General features: G+C 39.3%; 1 protein-coding gene across 1 annotated transcript in view; it reads left to right on the top strand.

Annotated features, from left to right (window-relative positions):
• VPS13A (vacuolar protein sorting 13 homolog A) overlaps positions 1-13,415 on the top strand; it is a 273,789-nt gene extending 260,374 nt beyond the window's left edge. The window contains exons 69-72 of the mRNA XM_026652410.2: positions 3,721-3,806; positions 5,024-5,147; positions 6,826-6,900; positions 13,259-13,415. Of these exons, the coding sequence (XP_026508195.1) occupies positions 3,721-3,806; positions 5,024-5,147; positions 6,826-6,900; positions 13,259-13,309 (336 nt within the window). The 3' untranslated portion in view covers positions 13,310-13,415. The remainder of the gene's footprint in view (positions 1-3,720; positions 3,807-5,023; positions 5,148-6,825; positions 6,901-13,258) is intronic.
• The last annotated feature ends 438 nt before the right edge of the window (positions 13,416-13,853 follow it).

The raw sequence follows: 13,853 nt of genomic DNA, 5'->3' as shown, positions 1-13,853 counted from the left end.
TAGGTGTTGGGAGTTAAACCTTACACCTATATTTAAATATGGCATTCTCACCAGTAAAATGTTAATCACAGCAGTTTTGTAAAAGTAAGTGAAATTATAAGATACTAGGCATAAAGATAGAAATGGAAAAGACCAATAGCTGTTATCTCATCTATCCTCTTCAAGTATAGATTGTTTCCTACATATTTTCTGATCCTTTACCAAAAATAGGTTTCAATGTAAAGTTATGTTGCTTTTGATGTATCTGTGTCAGTACTGTTTATTTAAAAAAAAAACAAAAAAAAACCTGCCAGTTGGAAGAAGACAACTGATAATGAAGCCTTTGAGGCAATGGTTTAATTTTAAGTGGGGTCAGTGGAGATACGTTGACGTCCATGTCGAGGTTCTAAGTTTATACCAGGAATTATTTTATTCAACAATCTTCCGTAGCTGCACCTAAGGACTGGACAAAGGAAACATTTAAAATATAATTTAAATTAAAGAACTGAAAACTGAGCACACTCAGTCAACAACTCTTCAAATCCTGTGGTGAAATCTGGGCTCACTGAAGTCTATGGCAAAACTCTCGCTGACTTTAATAGGAGCAGGATTTCATCCTCACTGTTTTCCTAATAAAACTAAATTATTCCTTCATAAAGATTTGAATTTTACATACTTTAGGTCTACGCTGTGAAACAAATTGGTCTACTCTGTGAAACAAATTGGTTGCCTCAGTTCAGTTTCCAGTGGATAGGCATCCACATCACACAAATCATCACCTTAATTGGTACTGATTGTCTAATTATGACAGTCTTAGGCCTCTTTGTCGACAAAACTCAGCTGATGTAACTCCCCTGCTATACTCACATAATAAAACTACCTCAATGAGAGGCATAAGGCTTATGTCAGTGTAGTCAGGGTGACACAGTGTCTGTGTAGACACTGCATTCCTTACATCGGTTATTGGCTGTCATAATTGTCAATTTCACGGCTCTGCTGCTGCCCGGTCTCCGCTCCAAGCTTGGCTGTCACCCAGGCTCCTTGCTTGGGCTGCCTCCTGGGCTCCCTGCTGCCCCCTGGGGTCCTGGTTCCATGCTGGACTCCCGGTGCGGATCTCCCCACCAGACTCAAGAAGCCCAGGCTTTCCCCCAATCCCAGCTGGGAGCGTGGAGGCGAGAAGTCCTGGTAGCTCCCCCAGCATCCCACTTACAGCTGGGAGCGTGGAGGCCAGAAGCCCCCTAGGGGGCAGCTGGGCTTCTGGTGGGGAGCAGCGTGGAACTTAGAGCCCTGGCTCTCAGTCCCCCACACTGCCCCTCTTCAGTCAGTGGAAGCACTCCTGGTGAGGACGTGTACCACCGATAGAAGGAGGGTAATGTGGACATCAGCCACCGCAGTAATTCCTGTGGTGGCTGTAAGTCGACCTAACATAAGTCAGCTTATCTTTGTAGTGTAGACATAGCCTTAGTGGAAAGACCAATGACTATGTCCACATTAGGTAAAAAGATGTATGTTTAATACATTAGCTGGTTGAGGTAAACCTTACATTCCCCAATAGAGTTTACCTCAGCAAACTAATGTGTTAATGCTGTAACTGCTTTGTTTACATAGGGATTTTAATACGTCAGTAAATGCGTGTTTAAAAAATACTCCTTTTTTCCTAAAAGAAGTCAGTGCCCAAATAGACATGAAAACTCCTCTGCCCTCTTTCTTCTGTACTCCACCCACATTAGGATAAAGGCTAAGCTCACTTAGAAATGTGTTTAAAGTCTCTTGTTTCTAACAAGTTTATAGAACGGTCTCCTTGACCAACGTGGACAAGGCTTTTTTTAGAAATGTATAATGAAATTGTACTGTAGATAACTAAAGTATGTAAAATTCAAATCTTTATGAAGGAATAATTTAGTTTTATTAGGAAAATAGTGAGGATGAAATCCTGCTCCTATTAAAATCAGCGAGAGTTTTGCCATAGACTTCAGTGAGCCCAGATTTCACCACAGGATTTGAAGAGTTGTTGACTGAATGTGCTCAGTTTTCAGTTCTTTAATTTAAATTATATTTTAAATGTTCCCTTTGTCCAGTCCTTAGGTGCAGCTATGGAAGATTGTTGAATAAAATAATTCCTGGTATAAACTTAGAACCTTGACATGGATAAGCAAATGTTAATGAAGGCCTTAGGTGATCATCTTTTCATTGTTCTGGTGTTATTTTGTAATAAATTTATTAGCCACTAAAATTCTAAACCAGTGTAATAACTGATAAGTTAATGGAAACTTCTAAATGTTTCTTGTGCATAGAATTGTATATTGTCCATATGTATTTTTCTCCTTGTTGATTGCATTGCATGATTTTTGTCTGTAAACCAAAAATATTTTCTATTGGGAAATATCCCAGTTGTTAAATTACTGTACACAAAGGAAAACATATTTTTTTTAAATCTGTTAGGTCAAGTGTTTTTCACTGCTGTTTGCTTGTAATAGAAATCTCCAGTCTCACTGTAGGACTTTTTAATTTTTTTTTATTACATTAACAGTGGTTTCAAGTGGTAATCAATCGTGGCCACTTGGCTCTATTCTTTTAACTTGAGAGAGGATTGACCTATGAATCTTACAAATGATTTTGGAAACCTTTGTGTCTACAGTATTTCAAGGACTATTTTTTTGGTTAACTGTTCTGTTTTTCATTAAAAAAAAACAGTAATACAAAGGGGATGTTTGTGTGCGCTCTAATGGAAAAAAGAGAAAGTAAACAGCTCTTGTCCTTATTTCCCAGCAACACAGGATCCAAATTAGAACAAATTTCTTAGGCTAAGCAGAATACTTTTGGAACATAGTCACTGCAAGCAAAGGAGCTGTGCCAGAGTTGAAGCTGAAGGAGAAACCTGTTTTACATTTTTATATAGTTGTTCATTCCTCTGAAATTCAGGCTTCCAGAAGCTGCCAATTAGTACTAAGTTTACAGAGCCACAGCATTTAAAACTGAAGAGTCTGATATCATGGATTTCGCCATTTTAAATACAATTCACTCATGAATAGTGAGAAGATTCAGCTACAGTATTCACAAACTACTGTAAATGAGTATGTATGTATGTTATGGAAAATGCATGGAGAATGCAGAAGCATGCTGCCCATCAGATGACCTCCAGTACCTAAGAAGTGTCCTGAAGTTAATCTGATCTTATAGATGATCTGGGATTCTTGTATGGAGTTGAATTCAGTTCAGTCACCAGTGATAGTGATTCTAATGTGTTAGTGGTAATCAGGTTGATCCTAATTTAAAGAGTCCAAGAGTCATACCATAGTTATGTTGGGAATCCATTTATTTTTTCCTTTTAATTTAAATTATATTGCAGTGCACTGTAAGTATGGGAAAATTTGAGTTCAAAATTCTTCTGTAGAGCTGTTTTGGAATCAAGACCTTGTTGATGCATCCAGCTTTGGACAGGGCTGATCCCAATGGAAACTTCCATTTATTTGCCTATCTGTATTAACAGAAATCAATTTCACATAAAATTGTCTAAAGCTCTTGTGTCTAAAGATCATATCTTCATGGCAAATGCAAAATGTCACAAATTTTAGTTGTGTTCTGATTTGTTTTGGTAGGTAGCTCTTTATTGGATAGAAGGTACAATGTTGTGTTCAGTTATAGTAAGCTGTTTTTATTCAGATTAGAAATTGAGTTATGAGCAGGAAATGAATTAATGTATTTTATGGAATGCTATAACACTTTCTCTTTTTCTTCTAGAAAATTGAAAATGGAAGATTTGCAAAACTCAAATATATTACACATGCCATGGTCAATAATACAGATTTGTTAATGATAACAAAAAGGTAAAGGCTTTTCCCTTTGAATAGTAAATACTTTAAAATGTACCACCAAACTGTTGGAATGATAATTATTTTAGATAAACAACTATTTTTTTATCATTTTGGTAAGTATGTGTTTACACATGTGGATATATGGAGATATACATTATACATATATGTTCACACCTTTGGATATATGGAGATTTTGTGTGTGGTTTTTGTGTATATATATATATATATGTGTGTGTGTGTGTGTGTGTGTATATATAATATGCATATATATATATATATATATATGTATATATGTATATATATATAAATATAAATAAAATAGAGGAAAAAATGTATCTGGCATCCTGTTATCTATGACTCTTTCGTTGCCAGTTTGGCAAAGAATATATTATCATATGCCTCACGTGTGTAGCTTCTGTAATCCAAGGATGACTAACTTGCTTTCATGTTTTCTGTAACTGAGATAGATAAATTGAATATTTAGTCAGGATGAAGACAGTGGGATTCTATATGGACTCAGGGATCCACCTGTGTAAAGCACATTGCAGGACTGGAATCTAAGTAAAGATACTCAGTAATAAAGGAATGGAATTTTCCTCTAAGACTCAAACATATTTAATAGTGGAGCATAAATCATTTCATTTTTTCTGTCTGGGGACTATGTTTCCTCTGAGAATATCAAGTTAGAAATAGAGTTGCTGCCTTGGCATAAAAAAGAGATGCTGATAGATGCTATTGTAAATAAGCACAGGAACCTGCAGAATTTAGGAGTTGTCTACACTGGGATATCTAGGAAAATTAATCCGAATTAACTAAAGGTATGAATTTGCAGTGCGTTAGTTAAACCACATTAAACCTCTATGTGGATACTATTATTCAGAATTAAAGTAGCCTTAATTTGATTTACCTGAATTCACCTCCAAAGTTAATTATGCTAAACTGAATTAAGGCCATTTTAATTTTGAATAACAGCATCCAGAAAGGGGTTTAATGTAATTTAACTAATGCACTTTAAAAGTTAATTTGGATTAACTTTCCTGAATGTCCCTGTGTGTCTTTTCAAAAGTTGTACTATGTGGTTGTTGCATGTAAACTATCTGAAATAAGACCACTTCACTGCACCTAACATTTAGTTCCTAATTTCTTTGGTGCGGGGAGGGAAAGTATTTCATACCGTTTTATTTTCTGCTTTCATTTTTGAACTGTTTATTCTATTTTACTCTTTTTAGTGGTGTTTTGTTTGTGACAAAAGGAACATTTGGACAGCTGACATGTGAGTGGCAGTACACTTACGATGAGTTTACCAAAGAGCCATTCATTGTTGATGGAAGAAGATTACGCATTGAAGCCAAGGTAGGGTAGATGCCTGGCTAGTGGTAGAATGAAATGTGAAAGTATCACTTAATTTTTTTTCTTTCTGAAGTAACCTTTTGACACATTTAAGGAAGCAGCTCAGACTTGTCTGTGGGGGCTTGATCATATCGCAAACTAACTTTCCTCTAGCGAGTGGATCAGAATGGCAACTCAGCTTTCCCAATTTAATTTTTCAATTTCCAGTTTTTAAAGTCAATTTTGGGTGATGGCAAGGGGAGTTTCCTTCTCCCCATTCACCTTTTTTTCACCTTCCATCCAGACACTTTTCTTCTCTGGGGAAAATGTTTATTAAAATAAACAAACAAACATTTCCCCAGGATTGTACCCTAAACAGATCACCTGCAGATCTCTTTTTCTGTATTTGCTGCCCTTGCTATCAGTGTGGTAGAACCAGCCATATCTGCCAAGATATCCTCTCAGGAATTACAGAAAAAGATCTCTGCAGTAATTGCTTCCAGCTCTGCAGATCCTCAGTCAGCCATAGTAAAGAGGCTTAGGATATGTCTACACTTCAATATAAGCTCAGGGTTAGTGAGACTCAAGGCAGCTGACCCTACACCAAGGGGGGGGCGGATTACTTCTGTTTCCCTGGAGTTGATTGGAGATTCTTGGGATAGAGAGGACAAAGAAAGATTATGGTAGTATAGGATACTTTTGGTGGACTCCCAGGGCCCGAGTGGGTGGGAGGCTGTATCTACACTGTAAAGCAATAGGGCTCAAAGCATGAGGGTCCTGGCTTGACTCTGGCTCAAGCCCTCCACCACTGCAGGGTCCTAGAACCTGAGGTCTGAGTCCGAGTCTCAGAGAATTGTGTGTAGACGGAAGGGGGGTTGGACACAAGCCTGAATCTAAGCTTGGTCTTATAGTGCAGTGTAGACATACTCTTAGAGTCTTGACTGCTTCTTGGGGGTCCTGCATCCCCCTCCTACACACACTAACACTCCTCTGGAGACACTGTAGTAAAAGAGGGTCACTACTCTTCAACACCTGGGACACAACGGGAAAGGCTGTCTTCCCAGATCAGGGTTTTATCTGGGTAAGTCCAAATACCCTCCCTAGAGCCCCTGGCATAAGAGTTACTTGGCAAAGGGTCTGGTATCCTTTTCCTAAGAGGAATGGAATTTGGGAGAAGATTTGGACTCACTCAGGAATACCTTTTTTATTCAGCTGAGTGTCTGACAATAAGGGTCATAGGAGTGTAATGTCCTCTCCATGGATTAGCAGCAACCAAGATGAGGGATTGATCCTAAAATGGAATTCACTAAAGAAGTGAGTCCATACATGAAAAATTGTGTCCATATATGAGAGAACTGTCAAGAAACAGTTAAATTTAGCTCCAGTGCACATAGGTTCTTACGTAGTTTACTTTAGACCATTATTACACAGAAAATTTAGCACATCACATTTTGCTTTTATTAACCTGCCTTTTCCAGGTAGAGTAGATTATTTTATAGATATAAATATTTAAAGTGATCTACAGTGTATTAAACAGAGTGATATGTTGTAAAGTAGGTTTTTTGATTAAAAATTGGTTTATTATGTAGACTGCACTTTGAAGGTCACTTTTGTAGAGCAATCAGAGTATAAAAGCGTTATACATTCATTAACTTTAGAAAAATTAAGGTCATATCTTAACTTTAAATTGTTTGTTTTGTAGGAACGAGTTAAGTCCGTATTTCATGCCAAAGAGTTTGGAAAAATAATTAATTTTAGGACTCCAGAAGATGCCAAGGTAAATACAAGCAACTGCTATTTAAATTATAGTAATACAGTACTATACTTTTGTTAAAAAGCCTGACTTCATAGGAGCATTGACATGGTAAGGAAGAAATGTTCCATACTTAGTGTTTATTGAGGGGAACGACCCTGAGGACTGCAGGTTCAGCGTCTCTGTTTTCTCAGGGCAGATGATTAAATAAGTGCTGTTACTCATTTTGGAGAGTAAACTTATTGTGAAAAGTAAATTGACTTTCCACTTAAAAATACATCCTAAAAATAATAATTAGCATTCATATAACACATATCATCAAAGTATTTTACAAATATTAAGTTATCAATCGTGACAACATTCCTCCAGTTATAATTGATATTCTGAAATGTGACATTCCCCCCATGAATTCCCCCAGGTTACGGTGCTCATAGCTTAAATAGTTGAAGTCTTAGTGGACAGGGGTAGAAAATTTGTAGCTGAATTTTTTTAATTTATTGTGCAGTGAATTACAATATTTCAGAACACACAATAAAAAACTCCTCTACACATCGTTACACACAATTACTTATAGTTGTTTTTACAGTAAACTTTTTTGGGGAACACATTTGTAATGAAGCTGCTTTATTTGGTCAGAATCCAATAATTCTACATGGCTACTAAACAAACAGAGACCAACAATAAACTAGTTAGTATTTACTTTTCAAAAATGCACAGATCTAATGCAAAATATCTCCTTGCTTAGGCCCATGTAAGACTTTATTTTCTGTAAGATTATTGATTTGACTGTGTGAGTGGTAAGCAACGAGTAATATAGTAGAGCCAGTTAAAATACTGGGTTTCAGTGTATTAGTCTTTCACTGATAGAAATCAAAATGCAGTGTAGCTTTGGTGAAAAGTGAAGATGAGACTGGAGAATGCATCCCAGTCCCTAGAGGGCATTTATTTGCATCACAGAACCATTCTACTAGTTTGGTTTAAATAGCAAGCCACACGTGGAAGAGAAGGTTTGCAGGTCAGATTTGAACTACTGGTAAGCTGCCAAATCCATGTGGAGGAAACTTGCACAACTTCTCTATGTGGTTCTGGTCAGTGTGATTCATTCCTATCTTCCTGAACCGCAGATTCATCTTTTAGTGCCTCTGCGTATTCGCAGTTGTGAGATAGGGTGCTCCTAATGTCGAGTTGTAAAACTACCTTAAAAAGCCATGTTCATTGAGTGCATGTGTGATCTCACATGAGCTTGTTGTCATCACTATGTGTGTGTGCCTTAATTCTTTTGCTCCCACCACAAACAGTGAACAGAACTCATTTTCATATCCCTAAGCTAGGTCTTCTCTCAGTCTAGCGTATTATTTTTCTCGTGGTTAGTTTGTGTAGAGTAGTATACAGTGTTTCTCAAATGCATCCACCAGGGGCTTTTCTTGTGGCCACAGCCTCCTGGGTGGTGATTGGGGTCAGAGGGGTAAAGCAGCAGCCTCTCCCCCAAGGCCGCCAGCAGGGGTCACGCCCTGCCCCTCTGCAGGGACACAAATGCTGGAGTGGATGACCTGGGGTGGTGAGCGGCAAGCTCCAGGCGCGTGGCTTAGGTCTCCATCTCCGTCCCGGGGTCCATTCCCAGGTGCAGAGCGCAAGCAATAGGCTTCAGCCCCTGCTACCTCCTGCAGTCCCCCATTCATTCCTCCTATCGCCCCTGGCCCCGTTGCCTCCCTGCCCACCTCCCCATCCAGGGCTTACTTGTCCTCTGGCTTGCCGGGGCTGAGTAAGTCTGCTAAGAAAAGTGATAGTTGTGTGTTTGTTAATATCACTTTTCACAGCAGACTTAGTAGGTAGCTGGGAGGCTGTACAAAGTGATATTAATATACAAGCATCACTTTTCACAGCAGCAGCAGACTTAGTAGCCAGAAAGTCTTTAAAAACAAGCAACCAAAAAAGCAAAAGAAACAACAAAAGACAAGAACATGCAGAACACCTTCTTTGTGTTTAAATTCTGTTTAGGTCCAGTAAAGAATAGAGACAACTGTACATTATTTTTATTGTTGAGTCTGCAAAAAAAAAAAAAAAAAAAAACACCTACATAAATAAATGACAATTATTTGGACATGTATATGTGCATATTCATTTGTTTTTTCCTAAAGTTAATTAAATATTTTAGGAAAAATTGTCAGAGTGGCCACCAGCAAGAGTTGGTGGCCATACTCTGAGGCCACCAAAAACATTGTTGTCAGAACCCTGTAGCTTGCTCTTGTTCCCTCATGGAGACCATGAGTGAGTCCCGAGCCCTGTAAGGGTTTCAAGAGGTTTGCTTCCTCTCCTGCCTGATTATCATACCAAAGACTGAGGCCCATGTCCAGTGCCTTCTGTGTCTTGGTAACTTTGTGTGTAGTTTGTTGCACCTTCGTTCCCCAAACTAGAAGGGAGAGATGCTTGGGGCTCCAGGCTCAGCTGACTTCTCAATTCCTACAGCCTTCAAGGGGCGAGGTACTGAGCCTCTGCACAGAGGTGCTCTTACACAGGGCTCAAGATGCATTGTGCTGCTCCAGCCTCAGCACCACCTTCTGTCTTAGGCCCAAGACAGATCTTAGGCCTTATATTGGGAGTAATCCCTTACTTGGCACCGCCAGCACTGGCTAAATCAAAAACAATACCACAGACCAAACTGGCACTGCTAATTAAGTCCTCAGTGGCCTTTGCAAAACACAGAAAGCAGCGATTTCTGTGTGTACTCCTCATTTGGCACCAATGCCCTCAGAACCAACTTCAGAGCTATCCTCTGGTGATGATGCCTCTGCCTTGGCATCACAAGTCAATGCAGGTATCTGTTAGGGTAAAACAAAGGAGAAGAGGAAACATCTTGTCACGAGAGAGGTAAAAACAACAGAAAAAAAGGAAATGCCAGCCCTCTTCTTCCTTGTACTCTCCAAACCATGAGGGCCTCTGAGACACAGAAATGGCACCACAGTCACCTTTTCTCCCCACTCCTCCAGAACCACACATCGTGGCATCAACCAACTTGGACTTCTCACCAGTTCAGATCCTGATAACACTTTTGAAGTCTCCATGCCTGCCTGGGATCCACCACTGAAGCTACTCACTATTCCACCTCATGCATTTCTGCTGCTTGGCTCTGTGCCTGCACCAACTTCTCCAAATTTCACCTGAAACCGCTTCAGGGTATCTTTGACCCCATTCAAAGATGAGTCTATAGGGTCTTCTGACTCTGCCTTGAGACTCTGGTCATCTTCTCACCTCAGATCCAGACGTCATGTTACCCTATATAAAGAACTCCATGAAAGCCCTCTGAAGACTACAAGGCCAGCTCCAGTGTACCCTCCCAAGCACCTGTACCTCACCCAACACCAATACAGCCTTCCTTGCTGTCACATACTGGCACCAGATCCCTCAGTTCTGTAAGATCTCCCTATATTTGATGAGACTTCTTCATGAGAACCATAAAAGTTCCCTTTGGAGGAACAAACAGATGATACCTGATCAGAAGATCAGGTGGCTGCATTGGTTTAACCTTCTGACAGAGACCATTTCAGGAATGATTGAGGAGAATGGCAAATACTCTTCTGCCGGAAACAATGATGTCAGATCCCCTGCTTCTGATACATAATTTTTCAGTGATGAGGCCCTTGAGAACATCCATGGGCCACTAAGGCTGCTGCCCGCTCCCTGAAATTTACACCTGTCTTTTCCTTGAGTTAGATGAAGTCTTCCTACAGAGGCATCATCACCAGAGGATAGCTCTGAAGTTGGTTCTGAGGGCATTGGTGCCAAATGAGGAGTACACACAGAAATCGCTGCTTTCCTATGAACATTCAAGTTCAAGATGCTCACTCTAGGTGACATTATTCCTCTCTAATCACTTTGAGCAGAACAAACACACTAATAGCCCTAGAGTGGCCTCCTCAGCACTGATATCCAGATCTCCTATAGCTGCCTTTGTTTCCAGACCGGCTGTCTCAAAAGTAAGGGAGGATTCTTCACCCCAACTCAGAGACACTCCACCTCGCAGTGTGGAGGACAACCTGCTGTCTAATGTGTTACATCTTACTTGGGAAAGCAGTACCATCTGCTTTAAAGCCCCACTTCATGAAAGCCACCACACCAACAGTCCCTTAGGCAAGTTCCCCTAAGATAGATATACAAAGCAGAAACTTAGAGGTTCAGTGCAGACTTGTACCAGACACTACTCACTAGATCTAGTATCACAGTCTGATGCCCAGTTTGGGATATGAGACAGTGCTACAGTTCATATTTATCTTAGAAATCCTTGCTTACTATCCTCCAGATGAGGCACTGCTTGTAAACTCCCACAAGTGGGAGTACACAGAATCCCTTTAAGAAAGAGAAGTTACTTGCGAGTAACTGTTCTTCTTTGGGAGTTGCCTTTGTGAATTCATGTTACCCCCTCCCCCCCCTCCTCCACCACTACCTCTACCTTAGAGTTCTATATAACATCAGGACTCTGTGGTTAGGGAGAAGAAACTGAGGCGGGTGTGTGTGTGCACATTCCCCTGTATACAGTAGGAGAGAAGACGTCACTTCCACACAAGGTTTCTTGTGTGTCTCCCCAGCAGACACTGCAGCTCTGTGCTAGGGCATCAGATTCCACAAGTATGAATGCACAGAGGCAATTCCTAAAGAACAACAGTTACTGGTAACCTCTTTCACACACACAATTAAATTAACCAGAATTTTGTTTGTTCATTTCTTTTTTAATATCCTCCATTGGAGCTATTTCTCAATACTTGCCAATCTAAAATTAAGTAAAACAGTCTAGATCTTCCTAGCCCATCAGTCTGATCACGTCACCTACTGACTTTAATCTCGCTTTTCATCTTCTCTATTGCATTAAATTTAAAATACTTAGTCTCACCTTTAAGGGCCTACATAATGGTAATAACTAGCGCTTAAATAGTACTTTTCATCAGTGGATCTAAAAGCACTTTACAAAAGAGGCCAGTATGGCGCGACTGTTGCTGGAATACTATGTCCACAATTCATGAAGGATGTTGAAAAATTGGAGAGGGTTCAGAGAAGAGCCATGAGAAATGATTAAAGGATTAGAAAACTTGCCTTACAGCGATAAACTCAAGGAGCTCAATCTATTTAGGTAAAAAGGGGATGGTTAAGTTACCTATATTGGGAACACATATTTAATAAATGGGTTCTTCATAACATAGAACTGTGTAGGGACTGGAAGTTGAAGCTAGCCAAATTCAGACTGGAAAAAAGATGTACATTTTTAACAGTGAGAGTAGTTAACCATTGGAACCAGTTACCCAGGATCATGGTGGATTCTCCATCAATGATCATTTTTAAATCAAGACTGGATGTTTTTCAAAAATATAGGCTTAGGAATTATTTTGGGGAAGTTCTATGGCCCATGTCATACAGGAAGTCAGACTAGATGATCACAATGGTGCCTTATGGCCTTGGAATTTGAGTGTCCTCAGTTTACAGATGGGGAAACTGAGGCACAGAGCAGCACATAACTCCAGTCCTATTTATTTATCGAACCTGGCCTCTTATCAGCCTTGATACACTGTTTGTTTTTCTTCCAGGAGACTTTATCTCCTTTTTTTCATACTCCTCGTGATACAGGGAATGCCTTTCCCACTCCGATCTGCTGTGCCAATATCCTCTTATTTAAATCCCTTCTGAAAACTAATTTCTCCACACTGTGTTCATTGACTTACTAGTATATTTATTTTCCTAATTTTAAATACATTTTAAAAAAAAACCCTTAACAGAACCAACAACATGTTTGTGCCTAAACTGATAACAATATGATCATATTGCAGCAAGACTCAGTTTTGCTGGTTCCACCCTCTGCCAACTCTTTGTCATCTTCATTCTTTTTGTCACCTCTAAAATTTAATTATAATTGTTTAGTGACAGGGACCATGTCATTCTCTGTTCTGTGACTTGCCTAGAATGCTTGGATAATATAAATGAATAATAATGTCTCTCCTGGATATATGCAACACAGTGGTAATTATTACTTTTCTAAAATGTTATTGTTCATATATGGCACCCGGATGCAGAAGCCAAAAACTGGACTGTCCAGGTAAAAACCAGACTGGTGGCAACCCTAACTGCAGATTAAGTAATTGGAATTTTAGCCTAGCCAGATGTCTTAGCAGTAGTCCCATATGTTGTCATGTGGGAGATTGGAATTTGAACTTCAAAAGACAGTATAAAGACAGGAAAGGCAGAGAAATACTATTGTAGATTATGAACTTTGCATAATGTTAAGATTTGATTAGGACCAGGTATTAAATGGTGTCATGTCTGGCCATCCCAGCCAAATTTTTTACTGCATGGCACACTTTTTACTAAAGGAACTTTTTTTTTCTCTTAACTCCCACAGTGGATCCTTTCTAAACTGGAAGAAGTGAGAGAGAGTCATCCAAAGTTGTAATCACTGGAGAAGCTCCAAGACACAGAGAACATGGAATGCACAGTTCTGGCTATTGCATTTTAGTTGCTGTTCATGTGAAACTGTTTGATTATCAGCCAAAAAAAAAAAAAAAGAGAGAGTTTGTAATAGCTTCATTCTGCCTGTATAGTATATAATCATAATCAAATTTTAATTGAGTAATCAATCAGGTAAAATAGTCTGGTGATAAAAAAAAAAATTCCTACCAACTTTTGGCTTGCCGGGTTTTTTACTTATGAAATTATAGACACCTAAATCTAGATACTTGATTCCTTACAAATACAGTGTAAACAAGCAGTTGTCTTATGTCTGATTCTTTCACGTCTGCTACAGAAACTGAGCTTGAGAATAATCTGTGTGATTTTAGATGGAGCACATCTTGAGGTGGTGATCAATACTCAAACTCTAGTTCTCCCATCAGTTTTCACATAGGTGTCAGCCACTATGTTATATTGAAATTCAAATGAACTCATCAGAGGTCAGGCAGACTTACTCCTACGGCTTGAAGAAAATTGAGAATGACTGC

Source organism: Terrapene carolina, unplaced genomic scaffold, assembly GCF_002925995.2.
Source record: "Terrapene carolina triunguis isolate 2854851 unplaced genomic scaffold, T_m_triunguis-2.0 Scaffold113, whole genome shotgun sequence".
NCBI lineage: Eukaryota > Metazoa > Chordata > Testudines > Emydidae > Terrapene > Terrapene triunguis.
The sequence above is the reverse complement of the archived record's forward strand: the minus strand, read 5'-3'. Positions and strand labels throughout refer to the sequence as shown.